This window comes from Nymphalis io, chromosome 15, assembly GCF_905147045.1.
Source record: "Nymphalis io chromosome 15, ilAglIoxx1.1, whole genome shotgun sequence".
Taxonomy (NCBI): Eukaryota; Metazoa; Arthropoda; class Insecta; order Lepidoptera; family Nymphalidae; genus Nymphalis; species Nymphalis io.
The window spans coordinates 7,921,183-7,944,111 of record NC_065902.1 but is presented as its reverse complement, the minus strand read 5'-3'; the positions used below and the strand labels follow the sequence as shown (position 1 = coordinate 7,944,111).

At 32.0% G+C, this 22,929-nt stretch overlaps 4 protein-coding genes across 5 annotated transcripts; 2 read left to right on the top strand and 2 right to left on the bottom strand.

Moving 5' to 3' along the window:
* Positions 1 to 29: 29 nt before the first annotated feature.
* Positions 30 to 7,605, top strand: LOC126773822 (malate dehydrogenase, mitochondrial-like). 2 transcript variants are annotated; one of them, XM_050495021.1, is made up of 8 exons: positions 30 to 40; positions 5,393 to 5,556; positions 5,647 to 5,754; positions 5,826 to 6,089; positions 6,167 to 6,385; positions 6,468 to 6,593; positions 6,706 to 6,852; positions 7,317 to 7,605. In XM_050495021.1, the coding sequence occupies exons 2-8, from the start codon at positions 5,479 to 5,481 to the stop codon at positions 7,509 to 7,511; spliced, it is 1,137 nt and encodes a 378-aa protein (XP_050350978.1). In that variant the 5' UTR covers positions 30 to 40; positions 5,393 to 5,478; the 3' UTR covers positions 7,512 to 7,605. The 2 variants fall into 2 exon arrangements, with proteins under 2 accessions (XP_050350978.1, XP_050350977.1); XM_050495020.1 differs by lacking the exon at positions 30 to 40 and adding an exon at positions 4,699 to 4,818.
* On the bottom strand, positions 1,489 to 3,846 carry LOC126773865 (putative gustatory receptor 59f). The gene is made up of 4 exons (XM_050495087.1): positions 3,097 to 3,846; positions 2,937 to 3,005; positions 1,705 to 1,794; positions 1,489 to 1,548 (listed from the first exon to the last, which is right to left on the bottom strand). The coding sequence occupies exons 1-4, from the start codon at positions 3,829 to 3,831 to the stop codon at positions 1,489 to 1,491; spliced, it is 954 nt and encodes a 317-aa protein (XP_050351044.1). The 5' UTR covers positions 3,832 to 3,846.
* Positions 7,606 to 7,748: 143 nt separating the features above from the next.
* On the bottom strand, positions 7,749 to 12,413 carry LOC126773941 (uncharacterized). The gene is made up of 9 exons (XM_050495202.1): positions 12,135 to 12,413; positions 11,808 to 11,891; positions 11,502 to 11,614; positions 9,575 to 9,742; positions 8,489 to 8,560; positions 8,272 to 8,391; positions 8,132 to 8,185; positions 7,959 to 8,051; positions 7,749 to 7,844 (listed from the first exon to the last, which is right to left on the bottom strand). Exons 1-9 carry the CDS (start codon positions 12,295 to 12,297, stop codon positions 7,749 to 7,751), a joined length of 963 nt encoding a protein of 320 aa, XP_050351159.1. The 5' UTR covers positions 12,298 to 12,413.
* A 392-nt stretch (positions 12,414 to 12,805) lies between these two features.
* On the top strand, positions 12,806 to 15,753 carry LOC126773784 (uncharacterized). Its single transcript, XM_050494937.1, has 5 exons — positions 12,806 to 12,932; positions 13,003 to 13,127; positions 13,238 to 13,295; positions 13,380 to 15,065; positions 15,583 to 15,753. Exons 1-5 carry the CDS (start codon positions 12,806 to 12,808, stop codon positions 15,621 to 15,623), a joined length of 2,037 nt encoding a protein of 678 aa, XP_050350894.1. The 3' UTR covers positions 15,624 to 15,753.
* The last annotated feature ends 7,176 nt before the right edge of the window (positions 15,754 to 22,929 follow it).

Sequence of the window (22,929 nt, the reverse complement as noted above, 5' to 3'; positions counted from 1 at the left end):
CTTATTTCAGCTGACTACGACTTCTTATTGGCTGAATAAGGTAAGGCAAGTGCTTTGCTTATGGAGATACGAAAAATACAAGAATAATAATAACTATTCTTGTATTTTCCATTATACTTGCATGTAACAATTTAGTTTACAAGTTAGATACAGTAATCTACCATATAATAATAATAATAATTATTTATTTATTCAAGTAACAAGACTCATATACAAAAATACAAATAAAATAAAAATAAATAAACGCTACTATCTACTACTTATACAATTTACTGGGCCAGTTGAAACTTTACAAGAGCGGTTTATAAATATACAGTCTAGTCTGTTAGCAACCATGATTAGAATGTTGTTGGAGCTGGGCCGCACCCTGTGAACCAAGGATGCAGGTTTTTTTGCATTAATGCGTAAAAACAGTCTATATTCACTTCAGCAAACATCCCTGAAGCACTACAGAAGCGAGGCAACCCCATAAGCAATCTATAAGGCGTTATTGTATTGGGCACGAAAAGCATTGTATGATTTTAATGTATAATTAGCCCACAAACTACATGTATAAAAAGAGGTACAGTAAGCGCGGAATAATGTTTTATTTACAGCTCTTGACGCACGCGCAAATTAAATTTATTAAATTTGTTTTAGACCGCGATACCCCCCCCCCCCTTTTCCTTAATTAGGTTCTGGCTATTACAAACATATTACTCGCATTATCACATTCAAATACAATGTATTTTTACGTAGTTATTTGTATATTAGTGTATGCTTTCGTATGTTAAGTGTTTTCTCATTTATAAAATTGATTAATTTAAAAAAAAATTATCTTTTCATCGTGCATCTGAACTCAATGATTGTACCACATGTTCATTCAAGATTTCATCAATAATCTCTTTATACCTGTATGACTCCAAAGGTATAGCAGTAACAGTACAGTAAAAGCCTGTTAATGACCCACTGCTGAGATAAGGCCTCCTCTACCTTTTTTGAGAAAAAGTTTTGGAGCTTATTCCGCCACGCTTCTCCAATGCGGGTTGGAAGAATACACATGTGGCAGAATTTCAATGAAATTAGACACATGCAGCTTTCCTCACGATGTTTTCCTTCACCATCAAGCACGAGATGAATTATAAACACAAATTAAGCACATGAAAATTCAGTGGTGTTTGCCCGGGTTTGATCCCACGATCATCGGTTAAGATTCACGCGTTCTAACCAGTGGCCATCTCGACTTAGAGTTATAGGATTGGGTACTAATATTCTCGGTTTGATAGAATGGTTTGATGACTAAATATCATAGTTTTGCTAGAATTAGCCAGAAAATGCGATGATTTTATGTCAGTTGAATTATTAAATACCTACTTTCATAAATCCGTAAAAATAAACAAACGAGCAAAACTTAACTCTTTATTGTATTTGTTTTTATAAATGTAACACATCTATTTAAAGATTCTAAGAATACCAACTGTTTAAAATACATGAAATATTAAGATCAATTTATTCTCGCCTGTCAAATTGCACTAAAATTATCAAATACATCATAGCCGAGGCCAACATCTGAAAAAAAAACTTTTTAAATAAACATTTGTGCCATAAATTTCATAATTAAGTAACCACATTTATGATGTATAAATTCATTGATTTTGATATTTCTTTGACTGATTATCAAATGTAAGTCCTTATGTGTATATCTATTGAAAGCTTCAAACTTACATTATACAGAAGAGTTGCGTCCAGAGGAAAGTATTCATACACAGTCATTTCAATTTTCTGATAAGTCATAAGTGAAGAGAAATGTTGAATCTGAAAGGTAATAATGAACACTGACGAAAATATAATGAATGTTTATATGTTCTAGATATATTTTACTTTAAAAAAATATATATTTAAAAAGTATTTCAAACAACTAGGGTGAAGCGAGGAGTGTTGAGCTATATGTTTATATCACTATCGTCCTCTGTTAACTATACTTATCATATTATTGATGATGAGATGTCGCTAGCTGCATTTTAGAAATCATATAAGCTAAGGCTATTTTATACTAAATGAAATCCGAACAAAAATTAAAAAATAGAAGGTACTTTGAAATTAAGCGAATGACCGTTATTAAAGAATTACTAATATTCCTATTTAACCCTCCAAAAAAGAATTAGATTACGATTTGTCAAATATGTGAAAATGGAAATAGCAGCTTTCTATCTATATAATGCATGTATAAAATCTGGTATCTAGTAAATCTGGTGGTAAATCTCCTAATCTAGTAACAAAAACATTCAAGTTGTTATAACTTTTAATAGACTTAACCGATTTTGATATAATAAAGAATAGGTATTCGGTACTTTAGTATATTCCTTAAAATAATTCAGCAATAATTTATTGCATTTATCACTTTTACAACAATAACAACAATACAGCCTGTGAATGTCCCACTGCTGGGCTAAGGCCTCCTCTCCCTTTTTGAGGAGAAGGTTTTGGAACCATCACGTGGCTCCAATGCGGGTTGGTGGAATACACATGTGGCAGAATTTCAGTGAAATTAGACACATGAAGGTTTCCTCACGACGTTTTCCTTCATCGTAATCACTTTTAGTCTTTAGTTAGTAACAGCCTGTTAATGTCCCACTGCTGGGCTAAGGCCTCCTCTCCCTTTTGAGGAGAAGATTTGAAGCTTATTCCACCATGCTGCTCCAATGCGGGTTGGTAGAATACACATGTGGCATAATTTCAATGAAATTAGACACATGCAGGTTTCCTCACGATGTTTTCCTTCACCGTCAAGCAAGAGATGAATTATAAACACAAATTAAGCACATGAAAATTCAGTTGTGCTTGCACGGGTTTGAACTCACGATCATCGGTTAAGATGCACGCGTTCTAACCACGAGGCCATCTCATACTTTTAGTCTAAGCCTATTGTTTTACAAGGTTAAAAATAATTTAAATACCTCCATTAACCAACGTAAGTCCTGTTTTTCTGTTGGAATATTGTGCAAAGTTTGACCAATTTTTAATGCCTGAAAAGTAAATATTTATTTAAAACATACAAAAGACGTTGTATATATTTGAGTATAAAAATACGCATCAAGTAACAAAAGAATTAGGTACCTCCAATTTAAGTAAATTTCCAGCGTAAGACAAGCAGTATATTTTAAAAATCTGATACGCAATCCAGATAGAACAATTTATTACATCGTGAGACGAAACAGTGTTACCTACTACAACCCCGTGATAAATTATATGAGATTCACTTACTATTGAGTGAAAACATTGTAACGTGCAAGCTAGAATAGGCCCTTGAAAAGCTTTATTTATATATGTTTTAATTTGAAATGCTTTTACATAAGCTAATTCCATCTGGCGCAGAGTAACCGCTGATTTTGATTTTACTTCCGTTAATTCGCTCAGTATTATTGTTTTATTCATTGTCAGTTTTACACAGTGCTCGTTTATATTAGCAAGGATTGCAACAAGCATCATTACAAGTGAATAATAAAATGCCAGTGCTGTAAATTCTATAGTCTGTGGCAAATTAAATGTTAATGCGACAAGAATCATTTTCCATACGGTACTATTTCGGGAAAAATTAACACTAAATTGTATGATTACTACTGTAAATAAACTACCCATCACTATAAAATTCACGTGAAATTTCAAATTAGAGAGAATGTTTTGACTGTTATTATTAATCGGTAAGTCGCACCACGTACTGTTAATCATATTCAATACCTTGACGTATTTGCCACGATTTAGAAAGGCACATATGTAAACAACAAGACAAAAAATTAAAAGGGCAATTAATTCCAATACATAATTCATTTTAGTCACAATCGCTTCAGTCATTGAAACATTATCTGAAGTCAGAAATACGTTTTGTATATGCAAAGCAGAAAATGTTAAAATGATTAAAATAACAGTTAACCCACACAAGGAGTTAAAGTATACTGCTTTAGTCATAATTTCAAAAGATTTTTTTGATTTTTCAAACCTCACACTGTAAGGGAACAAACCAAGTAATGATGTAACGATATATAAAGGTTTGATAATATCTGCCATGTTAATGATCCTCTTAGCACGTGCTTTAAAATTAAAATATTTTGCAAAAATTTTGAACATTTTGAATAATTATTATTTTTTTTTTTTTATGGAAGGGAAACATGCGTCTATGCAATACACTTTATAGAATGCTATAAGTTATTGGCTGCGCCAATACATTAGGATATTGGTATTTTTTATCTAACTACAAAACTATCGTCATAAAATTAAAAATTCATATTTAACGCGTGTCAGAAGTTACAATAGATAGTCATTAAAATTCTATCAACATCATTTTCCGTCGATTTGTCCATGTAACTACTAGATATTAGATGAGTTTTGGTCATACTATGTTATTTTGAGATATAATTTGGCGGCTATTATTACAACGATTTCGTTGTTCGTAACTACCTAAAGAAAAAAAAATAATGCTAGCAATAAAAAGAGATTGAACCTTTTTTGAATCGTAAAGGTATAATACAAACATAGCTGAAAACCAGAAGAAAAGAAAAATTATCTCTATCCACCAAAATTTTGACACACGCGTAAAATTTCAAAATCAAATTTAATATACAATGTAATTTTTTGTAGGTAAAATAATAATCATAAATTAAAAAAAAATGTTTACAAAATATATGTGGAACATGGGTAAAGAATCCTTACGAAAGACCAAAACCCGAGTAATGCAAAATTGTATCGTAGAACGTAAACTTGTCTTAAATAGGATGATACGTCCTTATAGCACTTGCCCAGCTGGGATGAAAATAACAATTTGTGGAGCTGCGGGATGTACAGGTAGTCACTATTTGAAGGTTATTTATATATAACTGCTGATTGTTTCAGAATAATAGTAATTATACTACAAAAGTATACATGCACAATGAATACGCCTAAAGTTTGTCTTAAAATGGGCCAAGCAGTTATAAATAACGATTTTCGACTATTAATAATTAATTTTATTTATTGTATTCCCATCTAGCCTACACTACCGCTTAATCTTAAAAAATATGCAATGTATTCAGCAATTCGTGACTAATTTTAGATCGGTATACTGACAAACATATAGTATCCACTTGTGAAGGGTAGTCAAATATTAGGTACCCTATGTCCTTTTTTGTACACCTGATATTAAAACGTAACAAATAAATAAACAAGGACACATTCGCATCTATAATAGTAATTAAAATTAAATATGATTAAAAAAAGTCTTGTATATTGTACTTATAAACATTAAATGAAGTATTGCGTGTTTTTATCTTTCTATTAAAAAAATCTTTAGATAAGGCTTTAGGCTGATACAATATAACCCGTTTGAATTCGTATTTGAAAAGCGGTAGTCATCAATGTTTGTATATCTTCATCTTTGTAGGCCAACCCTTGGCATTGCTTTTAAAACAATGCCCATTATTAGACGAGATAGCTTTATACGATGTCTGCGCCACTTGTGGTTACGGCATGGAACTAAGTCACGTCGATACCAAGTGCAAAGTATCTTCGTTTTCTGGACGTCATATGCTTTGTGATGCTCTTAAGGTAGTTGAATCTTATTTTGCAAAAAAATAACGCTTTATACTTTATAACGCTGATTTATTTAAACTAAATATGTTATTATATATGTTACAGGACGCAAAAGTAGTCGTAATTGTTGCAAGAAATCAGTGTGATACTTTCGAAAACAATGCACCGGTTATTACAGAAATTACTCTGCAAATTTGTAACACTTGCCCTGACGTAAGTTTAAAGACTTATTTGATTTTATGCCGTTGAAGGGGTACAAATAAATTATTGAAATGACTTTGTAGGCTTTCACGATCGTAGCAACTGAGCCCATAGAAAGCCTGGTTCCGCTTGTTAGTGAAATACAAAGACTGCGTGGCATCTACAACCCGCGATTGCTTTTGGGTTGTGTGGAGTTAAACTGCGTTCGAGCAAATACGGTGTTGGCGAATTTTATGCGAGTACCCCCGGAATCAGTTCGTGTTCCCGTCATTGGTGGAGCTACGCCTAAAACTATGGTACCAGTACTCTCCGCTGCCGTTCATCCATGTACCATATCACAGGAACAGGTCAATTAAAACAAAGGTAATAAATACATTATTAAATTATAATACCGTTCGTAAACATTTGTTTTCTTATTTCACAGACTGAATGTGTGACATCGTCTATAATGAGCGGGAACGAGGCAGTGTGCGCAGCTAAATGCTCGTGTACTGAAACTGCATGTCTAGCAGGTGCTTACGCTCTGGCAAGAAATACTATTAACGTTGTTAAGGGTCTGCAAGGTGGAAGGAATATCATACAATGTGCCTACGTGGATAGTCTCGGCACATGCGCACCGGATTGTCAATTTTTTGCAAGCGAAGTAAGAAATGTTTTAACTTCACTACAATTAACTCGTGATATGAAACTAACATTATAATGAAACGGTGCGTTTCCATTTTCAGGTTATTTTAGGACCTTCTGGAATCGAGAAAAATTTAGGCATTCCGGAACTATCTAAATTTGAAAACTGTCTTCTATGCAATTGTTTGCCATACGTTCGTAATGAGATAGCTCGCGCTATATGGCTGGTACGATGACTTTTATATAAAATTCAACATAAATACATTTAATTCATTTATTTATATATTTATCTACAAAGTCGTATAAGTAATGTGATGCCAATTATGTTTTGCTTAACAGGTATATACAATGTGCCATCAGTGTTGCTGTTCAACTTGCGTGGCTCATCCAGACACATGCTTCACGGCGCCTATCGTCCCATGTGTACCGCCAACTAACTGGACCTGCGATTGTCCTGATACTTGCCGAGATGAATACTTAGCTTCCGTGGGTATATTATGAGTTAAATAATGATTTTCTTAACATCATCATATGACGATGTTAAGATTATCTTTGTGTTCCTTAATAGTGAAAATTTCATCAGAAAAATAGTTTGTGCTGAGCGTCTGTTAGGTTGTGTGTCGGTGGCAAAGCTATATTACTTAATAAACTATATTATACCCCTGAGATCTAAACACGGCAATTAAAATAAAGAATTAAGGAACAAAACATCTTAGTTCCCAAGGTTGGTAGCGTATTGGCGGCGTATTGGCGGTATATGGAAAGGTGATATTTCTTATAGCGCCAATGGCCCATGAGCTATTTTTTCAGTTCCTACCTATTTTATAAAAAAAATATTATACCGTCAATAGTACTTACTGTATTTAGTTTAGTTGTCAGTTTTTACTAAGCTGTTTATCTTAACAAATCCACTGATTATGACAGTTTCATTTGATTGACATTTGCTTTAGATATGTCGTGAAATGAGCTGCAAATGTGGAAGTACAGAACTATGCTGGAGACCCCGTGAGGCGGACTATAACGCCGCTCGTGCTGCTAACTTGACAAATCAAATGCCATTAAAAGGTCTCTCGTGCAATGTTTGTAACGTACCTAGAAGCGTACGAATCGATAAGGAAATAAGAAATAGATTCAATGACTCTTAGATTTTCAGAATAGTGAAATTATGTCTAAAACATATCTGGTGTCGATAAAAATCTTTTATAATTGACCAAATTGAAATTTGACGTTTTTGTTAGAGTTCCAAAACTGTAAACGTAAAAAAATGACATTTTCAATATTAAAAAAAAAGATATTGCAATTGATAAGCTGTAATTTATTATATAAATTAAACAAATCAAAATTAGAAATAAAAATATACTTTTATTTTTGTCATGATACCATCATGAATGAAAAAAGTTTCTAATTTTACTTTGAACATTGCTAATCTTGTCTTTGACGTTATTAAAAAAATTGGTTAGAGGAACATTGTTGTTCACCTGAAAAGTTCAAATTTTATCTTAATTCAAATTTTACGCCACACTAACTTTCGAACTATGGCCTATTGTAATCTTATTCCAACCTATTAAATTCAAATCATTATTATCCCATACCATTTCAGATTGTTTCTCCATATTAAGTGTAGTTTGCTCTCTTTCAATTGGGCACATTTCGTTGGCAGTAGATTTAGATTTCCCTAAGCCTTTCTGTGAATATAGCTCAATCGTTATCTATATATAGAAGTTCTTTCAAAATAATCTTACTCTAAAATGTAAAATTACTATACCCTTGATATATTGACATTGATTCCAGATGGTTGATTCACACATTTCAAAGATTTCTGTAATTGTAAACCATTTTGTTTTTAAATAAAACCTTAACTAAACTATATATAAGGAAACTATATATAACATTAAAAAATAAAACCTTCGGTAAGCATATAGTGATTCCAGAAGGACCCTTAAAAGGTGCTATATTTTGTAAGCAAGGACCGATGGAGGCTTTACAGCCTAATATACACACATCACTCTTTTTTTTCTCTACATCCTATAATAAATAAAAATGTTTAAAAATAAATTTAAATACATACAGATACTTTATATTATAATAATCATAGTATCGGTCTTCATACAAATATACCTACCTTAAGAATAATATTCTCGTAATTGTTCCAAGATATTTCTTTCTTTTTTTGGATGGAGGATGGTTTAGCTTTCTGCAATATTAATAAATAAAAATCTATTTCTTATGAGTGTATACTCTCAATATCCTTATAAAAAGAGCTTTATAAGACCCGAGTTACACCGTGATTTCGAGGTTAACTTAGAAACATTATGAGGACATTTTTGTTTGGTACTGTTATTTTTTTTTATATATAAAAATAATATTTAAAAGATCATATTTACAAAAAAAAACATTTAATGCTTTGAATCAAATATAAATTTCATAATGAACGTATATATTAATATATTGCTAATACATTTGTAATTTTATATAAATAAAACAACCCTAACATGATAACATTCAGATAAGTTACACACTTCCATATCTACAACACAAATTACAATACATATTTAATAACAATCTTGCTTTAGGCGAATCGGAACAACGCGCATCAATTGCAAATTTTGTAGTAGGCGGATATATAAAAAACTAATAATATGATATGATAATTGTATGTACACAGCTTAGAACACGTACCACGCTCACATCTTATAATATTAATGATTCTAGCTAGCCATTCCCGGACAATAAGTAATCCGATTATAAAGACACATTAGCGTTCGTGTTCTCATTTATAACTTAATCATAGTTGCTACTATAAGATTCTAAACTGACTGCTGAAATGGCAAGCTAATATAACATTTTTGAGATAGACACATTAGTAGTATTGACATGAAAGGGCACGAATGTGGAATATTCAAATGCCTTGACCAAAAGCGCGATGCGTCGAAATGTTGTCTTCGGAAGGAGCCTCGTAAGAAACTCCGCAACAGAAGAACTGTCGCACCACGCGAGAGACGCGCGAAGCCCGCGAGTCGCTGCGCGGCAGCCCGCCCGCCTCCTCGTCATCCGACTACAACAGAAACAATATAAGACGCGATGATATATAATCAGAAACAACATGTAGAGAGATGGACTCAAAATAAATGAATGTACTTATAGTGTGGGCTGCCGCGCATCAACAATGTTTTTGTTCGAGATATAATAATGGATTTAAAGACATTACCCATTCAGAATGTTTTTTAGCAACTTCAGACGGCTGTAACTCTTCAACCTCCTCTGTTATGCTGTCTTCATCGACTTTCGTTGCCGCTTCTTTTTCCATGTCAATAAGACCTGACGCTGTAGATTGCACATCAGGTATGGGCTGAACCAAAGGAGCAATGGGCCCTTTCTATAATTCACATAGAAAATTTAAAATTCAATATTTATGTATTCGTTCATAATTGTATAAATTTATCAGTAAAGGATACAAAGATATTAAACAAAGACAAAACGTACTTATTTAGAGATTAAATTAAGTAATTGTATTAAAAAGTTATATGCACATATATAAAATTAAGACAATTAAAAATGAAAAAAAATACTTTTATATTATAGTTTTAATATTATTTAGATGAAAATATTGATATATAAACATTTAAGTCATCCAAGTAAAGGCGTGTATGGTATTTTATCTAAGTATAGTGTATGGTATTTCATTTTTCAAGGCTACTAACAATCTTTCGTGTATATTTCAAGATTAGTTGGTAGAGATGTAGTATTGTTATTGTTGTTGTTGCGCAAATTTTTGTTGTGCAATAAAGTGTATAAAATAAAATAAATAAATGTATAAATAATGCAAAGGCGGTCTTAATACTTCTAACAATATATTTTAAGAAACCTGTGATAAGCACAAAAAGCCGAGATGGCCCAGTGGTAAGAACGCGTGAATCTTAACCGATGATCGTGGGTTCAAACCCGGGCAAGCACCACTGAATTTTCATGTGCTTAATTTGTGATTATAATTCATCTCGTGCTTTACGGTGAAGGAAAACATCGTGAGGAAACCTGCATGTGTCTAATTTCACTGAAGTTCTGCCACATGTGAATTCTACCATCCCGCATTGGAGCAGCGTGGTGGAATAAGCTCCAAACCTTCTCCTCAAAAAGAGGAGAGGAGGCCTTTAGCCCAGCAGTGGGACATTCACAGGCTGTTACGGTACGGTGATAAGCATTTTCCAACATGAATTATAAATACATACATACTTGGTGGTAAGGCTTTGTGCAAGCTTGTCTGCGTAGGTATCATCCACTAATCAGATATTCTACCGCAAAACAGCAGTACTTAGTATTTCTGTGTTCCGGTTTGAAGGGTACTGGCGAGAGCCAGTGTGACTACAGACACGCGGGATATAACATCTTAGTTTCTAGGGTCGGTGGCACATTGGCGATGTACAAGTTGGTTAATATTTCTTACAATGTCTATGGGCCGTGGTGACAACTTATCATCAGGCGGCCCATTAGTCCATCCACCTATTCTATATAAAAAAACATTTACAGAACAAGATATATGTATACATATGACAAATACATATGTGAATATACTCATATGTACATTAGCGCAATATTATACACACAAATTGTTGTTTGAATACCTATAAAGATAAGTAATGTTGTTTTAATCGACATCCAAATATGTATCATATGTGTGTGTTTTGAAAGATGAATATTTGATGGAAAATATACATATATAAGGTCAGTCAATGAAAAGGTAAAATTTTCACGCGACTTAACTCGTCCTACCTATGAGACATAGTAGTGATTTAAAAGAAATCACTTAAATTACAAGACAAAAAAATATATTTGAAAACGTATATAAGTAACATATCCGTAAAAATGCAAAATATAATGTTTAAAAAATTTATGACAACAAAGTAAGAAGATATATTAGATTCTACAAGCTTTATAAAAAAAATTGTCACATTTATTGACATGTATAGTTTTGATTATTTATTATAGAAGTTCAAATTTTAGTATGGCAATTTCGAAAATATTTTAAATTTAAATGTAATTCTACAGATTTATCAAAGTTGGTCACATCTTAGAGGAAAAAATTAATAGTTAGTTAACATACTTACACAGGATTAGCCATAAATAAATGATGAATTTACCTTTCGATCTAGCTCTGTAGATTGTAACATAATAGATTCAGGTGAGTGATCCCGCCTCTCCGTGTTTGATGTTATTTTTTTTGCAAAACTTTGTTTTTCTTTGTCATAAGGGACTACGAAAATATTAAAACTTAATCGGAATTAAGCTTGATTAAGTGACAACAGTTAACAAATAAAATATAACCAAATTAACTAATAAATAATAATTATTTCAATTTAATATATCTACGCTAAGTATCTACTTATCGGGTAGGGTATTATTATTTTAACGTAAATATTTCGTTATATATGAGAATTATTATCAACCTTCTTCATATTCCTTTCTCTTTTTAAACTCATTTTCATTAGAGGTACAATCTTCAGTAAAATATTTCATTTCCTCGGCAACAGCTGTTTTAAAAAAGACACGATTATATTAAAAAGTTTATTATTAAATATGTTAAATTATATTTAATATATGTTTGCCTTACATTTATTCATGATAATATTATAATTAATAAGTATGAGGAGCTTACACTTAATAATTATAATATTCTCATATAAGAAAATTAACATAGTTGTTTTGAAATTCGGTTAGACGTATACACTTCGAATAAATGTAACTATTATATTATAATATACAAATCTATTTACAAGGTACGATAGGTGCTCTGGGACGTTTTTGGTGAAAATCGGTATTATCCTGCAGCTCATTGGGCCGGTAAGGCTGTTTTAACCGACCACCCGGCGTCTTTTCTACCATCATTACGGAGCCTTTGATGGTGCTCCCGCCACTCTTTTTCTCTTGTTCCGACATTAGTAAAACCTAAGCATCCATCCGTTTGACACACTCACTTTATTGTCACAAAAAAAATGGATATCAATTTTTAGAAAAGTTCAATTATTGCTTAAACGTCACGCTTTGTAATTTTGACATTTATATAACTTGTTTTTTTTTCTCCTCTTCTAATTTTAAAATATAATTCTTATTCAATTCACTTTTGTAACATAAAAATTATATTATATTCGTATATTAATTTCGAAAATACAAATAAAAATAATTTACCTTTCTTATCTGTAAGCATTCATTTTATTTTTGATGAGCAAAAAATAGAACAAAAATTAAATAATAAACAAAAAGTTTTTACATATTTTTTTAAATGAAAGAACCAGGACGAATTGTGTCAATATTACGCTAAGAATCAAAATGAAGAAGAAGATGACGTAAAATTTTCTAGTCTACTCAAAATTATCGTTTTATGTGCGGTATTCGCAAATTTACGATACTAAAATAACTATGCTCGTGAAAAAGAGAATAAAATGTAATGGAAAATAAAAATACTCCATCAAATAAAAAAATAATATCTAATCAACAAGAAAAATCAATACGTCAAGTCGATTACGATTCTATTGGGGAATCTTCAGCACGTTCACCTAAAAAGTTATATCTAGGTAATAGCTTCCTTTCTTAAATTTAATAATTGCTACATGTTATCAAACTTTAATATAATATTTTTCGTAGAAATATTTCAAAAAGGGTCCTCTTGTAAGCATCCATCCCAAAAATTACTTGTGTCTATAGAACCAAAGACTCCAGCGATCAAAACTATCTTTTTAGCCGAAAAGAATAAATTTCAATCAAAGAAGGTAAAGTACACAATTGGTACAATGACTTGAACATGAGTGAACAAGTTTCTTTTTATTCATGATTTTGATTCCTAATAGTTTTTTTATATATAAATTAAAAAAAATTACAGCACTCTACTAAAGCAGGTTCACGGCTTGCTCTAGGTGATCACTTATCAGTTACAAAACGTAAGTTACGGTTTTTAAATATCATTTATATTTTTATATATAGATTGAAATAAATATATTTTACATCCACTTTTTATATTTTAGATTATAGCGACAATGATTCCAATACGTTGAATTCAGCTGAATCTATAAATTATTTATACAGAAGTCGCACAAGAAGCGAAATTATACCTAATAAGGCTTCAACGACTACGGCAAGAGGGGAGGGGAGTACCACAGGAATTTCAAAATGTATTAACACTGACTCTTCATCTATTTGTCCGTCTTACTATAAGAACAATTCTAAGCAACGTTTTGCCGAAAAATGCTATGTTTATACCCAACCACAATTTACCATGACTATCCCCAAAGTATCAAATACATTTCAAAGTAATAATAAAAGAGCAAATAAAACTGATATTGGTACCTTCGTAATAACAAATTCTTCTTCTCAAGATATATTAACTTCAACTGAAAATATAAATAATTTAAATAAAAGACTAGAACAACTGGAAAAGAAAGTTCTAAAACAACAAATGCTATTCCGTTCTATAGATCTTAATATTTCATTGTCTTCGTCAGATGAAGATTCCAAAGATCGCACCATGAAAAAGACATCAAGTCAAGGGCGACCTGGATGTAGCTATGTAGAATATAGTCAAATACCTGAAACATCAGCATTCCAAAGATATACGCAGCAACCTGCTCCGTTATCAGCTAGTAAAGCTACAACTATTCAAAAAGAACATAATTCGGAGCAATATGGTCGCGATTTTACTTTGTATGATGGCATTACAGCAAGAGGTAGGCGCCAATGTGCATCCGTCCCTTGCAAAAGAGACGATGGACCGAGAATAGCTGCAGACAGAGTTCACAAAATCAGACACAAACTGAATCCAGTACGAGATTATAGACTTATGGATACAGTCCATTATTTAGCTCAAGGTGAATTTGCTCCACGCGATGATGGAATAAAATTGACGCCTTCTCGAGAAGCAGTTTTAAGTGATATAATATGGGAAGATGTTTGTCGTACTCATTGGCCCAATACTAGACTTGCACGTCGACTTGCTCACCCAGAAAGATACGGACCGAAATCAGAATTGCAGCGTTTAATAGACAGTTTACTCAAAGAACGAGTAGCTCATGTCGAAAGGAGAAGACGACGGCACTACCGAATAGTAAAATTAAACCATCGTCACGAAAACTGTAGACCCATGGGTAAAACTGGAGACATAATAGTTGCTAGTCATAAGAATAAGCCATGTCATGATGATGATATAGTTCACGGCCATACATCTACAAAAACTTCAATGCAAGAAGGACGACATCAGAAAGTTTCAAGTCCTTGTAAAGCCCACAAAAGTCATGACCGTGTTGTTCTACCAGAAACAAGGCATAGACAGCAATTTAGACAAGAAGACTGTTCACCAGGACCTAGTTATTCTACACGTCATTCCCGACCAAACAGAGAACCAACATGTTGCTATCATACATCAAGCCCCTCAAATCAAATAAGAAACTCGAAACGAGTATCTAGTTCCACTCAAGAAAGTATTATGCAAGGTCTGACAAGTGATAGCAGTAACACTAATGGCAAAGTTCGCCAAAAGAATCCTCGTTTGGTTGTTACAAAAAATTCATCACGAAAAAAATATAAAAATGAAGAACCTAATCTTGAACATTTTATTTTATTACCAACTTTGGTAGTTAAAACTCCATCGAACATGAAACGCCAAAAAAAATTCAATGAACTGTATCATCGAATACTTAATGTACAGTTAAACAAAGGTAAAAACTATTCAAAAAAAGTTAATAATAATGTCTTCCAGACCGCTTTCGGCCACGGCGGCCAATCTCAAGAGAGATTAGTCAACTGCGCAGGAAATATTAAAGTGCACAAGTGTGTGCGCAAACACAGGTGCACTCTCTCTTCCTTAGCTTTCATAGTCGGATGGGACGGCAATCCGACACGACTGGAAAGGACCAACAGCTTTACGTGCTTTCCGAGGCACGGGAGTGTACACACTTCCAACTTCCAGACTTCGGGTTGCTACTGAGAATTTTCTGACGGAAAAACCCAATAACTTTTTATTGGTCCGACCTGGGAATTTTACCCAGGACCTTCGGGTCTGCGTCCTTATATCAAGCCACTAGACCGACGAGGCAGTCAAAAAAATGTTTAAATAATTATATATTTTTTTTTAATAATTATATTATTAAAAAAATTAACAGTATATACACACAGATGATACGTACATATTTATGGCCTTCATATTTTGCGTCTCTAATTTTTTTTTTATTGCAGCCAATGCCGCAGTTAATAAGGAAGAAGAAGATTCAAATTGATATCAAAATAAAAAAATATATGGTCTTAATATAAATGATGCAATTTCAAACAGCGACGAAAGTATTATCAAAAATGACTTCTAAAACTTTTTCAAAATATTAACCAAATTGTTTGAAAGATTTTTATTTTATTTTATATAGTTTGATGTTTTTAAGGGATTGCATATGAACTTTACTTATCAAACATTGACATTTATATAACCAGAAATAAAATTGTATGGAAATATGAGTACCTACTATACATTATTGTCAAATATTTTCCAAAACGTCCTTTATATGCGACAATCAACAGTCGCACGAATTACTTCCCTCCACGATGATTACTCAGTTTTATGTAACATGGCCTTATTTCTACGGCGCAGACAAACAATGGAGCTTACACCCCGTATATCGAGTTCGGTATTAATTAGTTTCAAAGAGTCGCATACCATATTCATTAATAACATAAACTTCTTTGAATCGCTAAATTTTTGTGTGAAATGTTGCCCTATCATGAACAATGATGCCGTCAAGTTCCTTGTAGCCGACCAATTGCTATCCAGTAAGTGTATGGTTAGTAAATTTGTATTAAAAAATATATTATCGTTAAGTTTAAGTTCGTTTCTCTGATTTAATTCGAGCAATAACATTAATTCAAAAAAATGATAGAAATATTATAGAAATAAGCTTAGAAAATATTTTTCTACTTGAAATCATATAATAGCGACAAACATCTGGTACAATGGCATCCAAAGATATCTAAAATTATCAATATGATATGTCACCTTCATGGAATAAATATTTTATCACCCATGTAGTATAATATATAAATTCCTCTTAAGTATATATGAACTTTACTGTTATTCTGAACATTTCTTAAATTTATTACCCTGACGCAATTAGTAGAGACATTAATCATTTTTATTAAGGGTTCAAATTAAAGATTAATGTTAATAGATACCATATGCACTAAAATGATTAAATAAGTAAATACTCCATCTAAATTGAATTGAATCAATGTCATTCGTGCCTTAATTATAATTTACAAATCAAAATCGTTGGTTATTCAACCAATGCAGACAATGAATAGTCGGATGAATTTAAAAATTATTGAATCAAATTTTAACGATATTAGAATCATTATTGGTCTTATTGTATAATTTATTGGAAACGAAATTAAGACTAGTTGCAAATTTCGGAAAACGAATCTTCAATCTTCGACTTTTTAATGGGAGAAAATAAAATACAGAACATATCTTCAAAATGGAAAGCGAAAATTAAAGCTAAACAATATTTCAGAAAAGCTTTTAAAAAAATATAACATTTAAAAAAACTTGCACACATTACGCAAGTTTTAACCTATTAGGAAGTGTGTACCTATTGTAGATGCTTCAAGTTAAGTTTCTATATAGAATTTTCTGTACCTTTTACTTCAGTAGATGGGTGTTACTTCCATATAGCGCAGTGTTAAAGTAAACCTCATTTAAAATATTATAAAAAATAATATAATAATATTAACAAAACCAAAATTTGCAGCTACTAAAATAAAAACATATAATCGTTAAAAACTTACCACATAAGCATTTACAATACATAGATAATAATTATTGTTGTGACTTAGAACATTCGAAGGCACAGTAAGTGATGTCAGAAGGACGGGCCGGTAAATATTTGATAAGGAACATTTTCGATCGTTCGTGCCAACCGGCTATAAAATCGATTGATGTTTGCCTACATAGTTTTAAATGACCATGTTCTATGTTAACGCTAGACACCTAATTGCCGCTTAAATTGGCTTGGAACTTGATAACAATAGATGCAATGCTTTCTTTCAAATAAACCATTGGAAATCAATAAACAACACTTAAGTTAATATTTTGTTTGAAATGATTTTTTTAAGAAATAGACTTAAAATTCTTTGAACGTAAATTATATTAAAATAATGTAATTTTTCTTTTGTCTTTGTCTTTCATACATAAATGTAGATGCCTAGAGAGGAAAAGTGTTTTTTATGAATACTATTATCTTTGTAATAAATTGTATTAATAACTTATGTGCACGTTATTTAACTAGGTATTTTATATATTTACTGAAATAGAGTACGAGGCGAATAGAAAAAAAGAGAGTGATTGCCTTGTGTGTTATTGTATACTTAATGCAAAGTAATATTTTTATTACAACGTGATGGAAAATGTAAAAAAAATCTTTCCTTCGCAAATTGAAAAGAAAAATAGACTTTTTGAGCACAGCAGCCCTCCAAAATGTAAGTTAGTTTTTTTTATAGAACACATTACCTAAATTAAGCATTTTCAAATTTTTGTAAGTAGGTATTTATAAAATGGTCGGACGAGTAAATGGGTCACCTGATGGTAAGCATGATTGTCAACAGTTACCATAGACATTGGCACTGTAAGAAATATTAAGCATCCCTTACATCAACAATGCACAATCAACCTTTGGAATTAAGATATTGTCACTTGTGCATAATTACACTGGCTCGCTCACCCTTCGAACCGGAACACAACAATAGTATTGCTGTTTGGCGTTACAATATGTGGTGAGTTTGTGGTACCTACCATCATATAAATTCAAAATATATCTTTAATTATATTTTGAAAACGATCGTAATATAATCAAAAGTGATGACAAACAAACTGGCGAGAAAGTTAAATGTTTCGCCTGTTGGAACAAGTTCGCGTGCTGTTCAGCGTGACACGTCTGTTGCATGGCTGTGATGTTAGGGAGTGTTGTCATAGAATTATTTTAATTTCTATAATAAATTAAAAAGAATAAATTTTCTTAATTACTAATTATGAAAAAAGTTATGTTTTATTAAAGTTTGTCCTTGGATATTGTGTGAAATTTAATTTTACGATTTAAGTTTGTTAATATTTAATTATTATTAAATTAAAAATGTTTTTAATAAATAAATTATAACACATAAAATATATAAGTATAATTTATAATATTAAACAAACAAATGAATAGATATTATCAAACGTCGTGTTCAACAATTCATCTTTGTCGTTTAAACTTGAACTTTACCTAAGTTATAACGACGTTTTCCGTTGACGATATAAGCGATTCATAGAAATATTGCTCGTGAATATAAGCTTTATGACATTGAAATAAGAACTACGGAATAACTAGGTCTCTATTGAATTCATACCTATAAGCCACAATATGTTACTGATACGCTACCAAGTGATACGGGTTTTAATGACCCGCACCTAATGATAGGGAAATATGAGTAGAGTTAAACAAACGGTTTATCTAATAGATACAAATGAATATAATGCAAAACTTATTTATACTACAACTACAAATCAATACATAGATATAATAACACCCATCAAATCACGCACACCCACACACACATATGTATAAAAAACTTTATGAAAGTGATAGTTTATTAGTCTCTCTAGACTAAGAAGTAATAGTCATATCATCATATCTATTGTTACTTATAGATCAGTGAAAATATAGAAAATGAAAAATTTTATTTAGTAATTATACTTTGATTATTCGCATAGTTCTTTTTTAATAACTCGAAAGAACTCACTAGCCGTGTTAAATCATAAAGTACCTACTTCGTGGTCAGCTAACATAATTAATGACAAAATTATGCATCATTTGAATAGAAATAAGAAAAAAAAATGTATATGTAGACGTGACCTTAGCGTGATGTCGCGTGAAAAGCATATTGCATAAAGCACACGAGCACTTATTTAAAAAGTCCATCCAAATAACAGGAAAACAGGCTATGTAAACTTAAGACAATTACCGTGATATTGTGCGCCATTTCTTTTTTATATGCGGACTGTCTTTGTTTAATGTGTAAGTAGAACTATAATTATGTTTATATTTATTAGGGTTTAAGATTTTGAATCTAGATAAGGATAGGAATTTAATTATCGTTTTAATATTAGAAATAATAATGGAAGAGAGAAAAGGAGTAGCACTTAACTTTAAATATTCATAAAAAACAAAAACAATCATAATATAAAAAAATGTATTTGATAAAGCACATGGACTTAATTTACAGCAATTTACTAACCGATAAATTATCTTTATTGTTTTAAAGTAAGTGTTTGTTTATTTTTAAGAACAAATAGTGCCATAATTCGAACAAAAATAGTCACTATTTTTTCTGTAAGATAAAAACTTTTTATGAGATAAGTAGGTAGAGCTCGTGAAAATGGATATGAGTTTTAGTTCGATTACACCGTGTTGTTTGGTTTTTTTAGTTCCTTATCTTCACTCGTTTTCATTTTCCCTAATGTAATGTTTAAGGTATTATCTATCCTAAGCTTTGAAAATTTTGAAGCATTTTATTTAAAATGATAAGAAAGACATATACGTATTTAAAAAAAAAAAAACGTCCCATGTCGTATAACTTTCGCTTAGGCGTTTTATTTTCTTGACTTCGAGGTAAAGAAAAAAATGTCAGGCTTAATGATCATAAGTGAAGCAGGTTCGATGACCATCGATTATACGCCCTTAACATGGTGAACGTATCAAAAGCAATTTTCTTATACAAATTTATTGTTTATGTTTTGACAATGTTTTAAATGAGAAAATAACTATATCTGTCTGTTATTCTTTCACGGCTAAACTACTAAACCGATTTAGATAAAATTTGTTAGCAAGAACCCTAAGGAAGGCCAAGGCTACCTTGTAATACCTAACACCTATCATTCACCCTTCGACACCTTTTTTTTCGCTGCAAAAACGCGTTTACGCGTTTCCCCCACTTGAAATGGGGGGGTGGTATTTGGGCCTCGCCGGCGCTGAGCATGCGCCGGAATACCCACTAAAAAACCAGCGGTACCCACACCGTCTTTTCGAGGGGCGTTACGGGATCGCTTGCGCATAATACCGTGACGCCCCGACGGTTGGCCCGCCTCTGCTGGCCCCCAAATCCTAGGGGGTTCTCGGGGTACAAAGACCCCCTAACCCCGGCAACACTTACGGAGGGCGAAGAAGATGCACATAGTGCCGACGCCTTTTCCCCTGTCTTCTTCGGCGAAGCGAGTCAGCGGAGGCCCTCCCCTCGCGCTCTCGCTCCGCTGCCTCCTTCTGCGACATGATATTTTCGCAGAAAGAGACCGCACCCTTCCACCCCTAAAGCGCAAACGAAAGCTAGTTAATATTATAAATGCAAAAGTGAGTTTGTTTGTTATGTCGCACCTACTTAACCGACCATCATAAAATTGTCTACACGTTGCAGGGTACAGAAGAGGACATAGGTATGGTGTCCCCTCATACACGGGTGAAGCCACGGTACGTGACGTTGACATTGTCTTACGAATAAGTCTATGAATATCCCTTTTTTTAACATCTAGGTTTTTTACGTTAAACTACGTCTTAATTTTGGTGACGAAATAATTCACTTTTATTGATAATAAATAATCTTCTAATCTAGGTCATTCTGTCATATTAAATTAACCTCATAAAAAACTTTATAATTACTGGCTTAAAACAAAAAAATTACATAAACTTGTATGATATAGTGACGCACCACGCTTATTATACGCACAATGGGTACATTTTTTAAAGCTTAAAATTCCATCATATGTACTATGTTTTTAATTTATGTACCATGTTCTTAAGAATATTTAACATAACCAAAGATTGTGTTAGAAAGCAAGTTTTTCTTTATAAATTTCTTCCAACTTCCTCAGAATAATCGAGTAAAATGTGTTTGTGAATTTACTGATGGAAGTACAGTCATCAATATTATATTACAAGCATTTCAATGGCTGTACTATTGGAATTCTTGTATTTTATTATTATTCTTAATATCTTCTATTCTCTTAAGCCAATATATTATTAAACAATATAGACAATATTGTATGTAATACTTTTATGATCGATACTTTATATTAAATTAAGGTTGTCGATTTAAATTGGAATGTTACAATTTCAATCATGACAATCGTTTCAAGCACGACAAGCTCAGCTTATAACATATTCATATAATACCACAAATCAATAGACAGCCTAGTTTAAAGTTACACCACCACAAATCACGTACAATCAACATTAATATAAAACATCAACGAAGGCCGCGTAAGATTGACGGCATAGAAATACTGACCTATAAATAATTTCACTTGAAAAAACTCATAAATAGTAGGTTGAATTTGCATAAAAATTCATACAAAGCGAGCGCCGTATAAGTGGTTTGACATTAAATTACCCGCTACGCAATTTTGTTGGTAGCTTTATGCAAGTTCATGTGTATCGGTTTAAGGTCGAAAGCGGTAACTCCACTACCGGCTGTTAAAGAATAAATCTTGTAATCTGCCATCATGAAGTGGCCAACTCATGCGATTTCCGAAAACAGGGTGATTTTTATAGAGACAAAAAACATGCATATAACGAGATCAAATGTAAACAGTTCAAAATTATTGTTATAACTAGATACGTGTATTATTTGATATAACTCCATTTGGAATTCAAAATATATATATTAATACACATTTATTTCCTATTTTAAGTATATAACATATTTTTTAGCGTTATATTAACTCATTTAAAAAAGTATTGAATTTTTAAATATTTGAAATTATGAAAAATATTTTTATCAATTGAACTTTTAATGTAACTTCTTTGCAAAAAAATTAAATTTTTGTAATAAAAAATAAAATTATTGTAAATATTGTGTGCGTTAAAGAACACACTTTAAATTATCGGTTAATCTTTAGCCGAACTATCGGATAAAGTCTTGCTACGTCATGTTAAAGTTACAGTGTAAGCTTATTCTGTTATTACCTTTGATACCGTCCACTTCTAAATCTTAAAACACAAAAAATACGTATCTTAAAAAAAACAGTTGTGAAAATTTCTTTAATATGTAAAAAATAAACATATTTGATTTTTATCAAGATGAAAATTAAGTGCAACAAATAATGCTAAAGCTTCTACGTCGTAGAACAATCGTAGCGTAAACATACAATAAAATGAGATGCTAGTTTGTTAGCATTTATATTCTGAAAAGCCATGACTTTGATGATAAAAATTATATTGTTTTGAAATAAAATGAAAAAGTATAGCAAAAATACGAAAATCAGTCAAAAACGAGAACCTTTAAGTTATAGTGTGAAATCACAGTCGTTTGGCATATTGCAAACCTTCCACATTATTATTTTTTAAGCTTTGAGGCACATTATAACTCAGAATAAATCTTCAGTGTTGGGAATAGTATCATCAGCACAACTCCGTCAATGGGCTCGTGGTGGTTCGGAGACTAAACTGGAGCGAGCGATTTTAGCTGGCCAGGGCCACCGTCTCCTGGCGGAGGCAGAGGCCCTTCCACTTTCAA

What these genes read in the sequence shown, in the direction of transcription:
- LOC126773865 (XM_050495087.1), bottom strand. Translation starts at nt 3,831, where the DNA reads ATGACTGAAGCGATTGTGACTAAAATGAATTATGTATTGGAATTAATT. An exon ending in ACTTACGTTGGTTAATGGAG is followed by an intron (nt 1,795 to 2,936) that starts GTATTTAAATTA and finishes ATTACCTTTCAG; the next exon opens with ATTCAACATTTCTCTTCACT. An exon ending in ACGCAACTCTTCTGTATAAT is followed by an intron (nt 1,549 to 1,704) that starts GTAAGTTTGAAG and finishes TTTTTTTTTCAG; the next exon opens with ATGTTGGCCTCGGCTATGAT.
- LOC126773822 (XM_050495020.1), top strand. Translation starts at nt 4,707, where the DNA reads ATGCAAAATTGTATCGTAGAACGTAAACTTGTCTTAAATAGGATGATA. An exon ending in GTCAATTTTTTGCAAGCGAA is followed by an intron (nt 6,386 to 6,467) that starts GTAAGAAATGTT and finishes TTCCATTTTCAG; the next exon opens with GTTATTTTAGGACCTTCTGG. An exon ending in GAGATGAATACTTAGCTTCC is followed by an intron (nt 6,853 to 7,316) that starts GTGGGTATATTA and finishes CATTTGCTTTAG; the next exon opens with ATATGTCGTGAAATGAGCTG.
- LOC126773941 (XM_050495202.1), bottom strand. Translation starts at nt 12,297, where the DNA reads ATGTCGGAACAAGAGAAAAAGAGTGGCGGGAGCACCATCAAAGGCTCC. An exon ending in CTACAGAGCTAGATCGAAAG is followed by an intron (nt 9,743 to 11,501) that starts GTAAATTCATCA and finishes TGTGAATTATAG; the next exon opens with AAAGGGCCCATTGCTCCTTT. An exon ending in ACGAGAATATTATTCTTAAG is followed by an intron (nt 8,392 to 8,488) that starts GTAGGTATATTT and finishes TATTTATTATAG; the next exon opens with GATGTAGAGAAAAAAAAGAG.
- LOC126773784 (XM_050494937.1), top strand. Translation starts at nt 12,806, where the DNA reads ATGGAAAATAAAAATACTCCATCAAATAAAAAAATAATATCTAATCAA. An exon ending in ATAAATTTCAATCAAAGAAG is followed by an intron (nt 13,128 to 13,237) that starts GTAAAGTACACA and finishes AAAAAATTACAG; the next exon opens with CACTCTACTAAAGCAGGTTC. An exon ending in TAATGTACAGTTAAACAAAG is followed by an intron (nt 15,066 to 15,582) that starts GTAAAAACTATT and finishes TTTTTATTGCAG; the next exon opens with CCAATGCCGCAGTTAATAAG.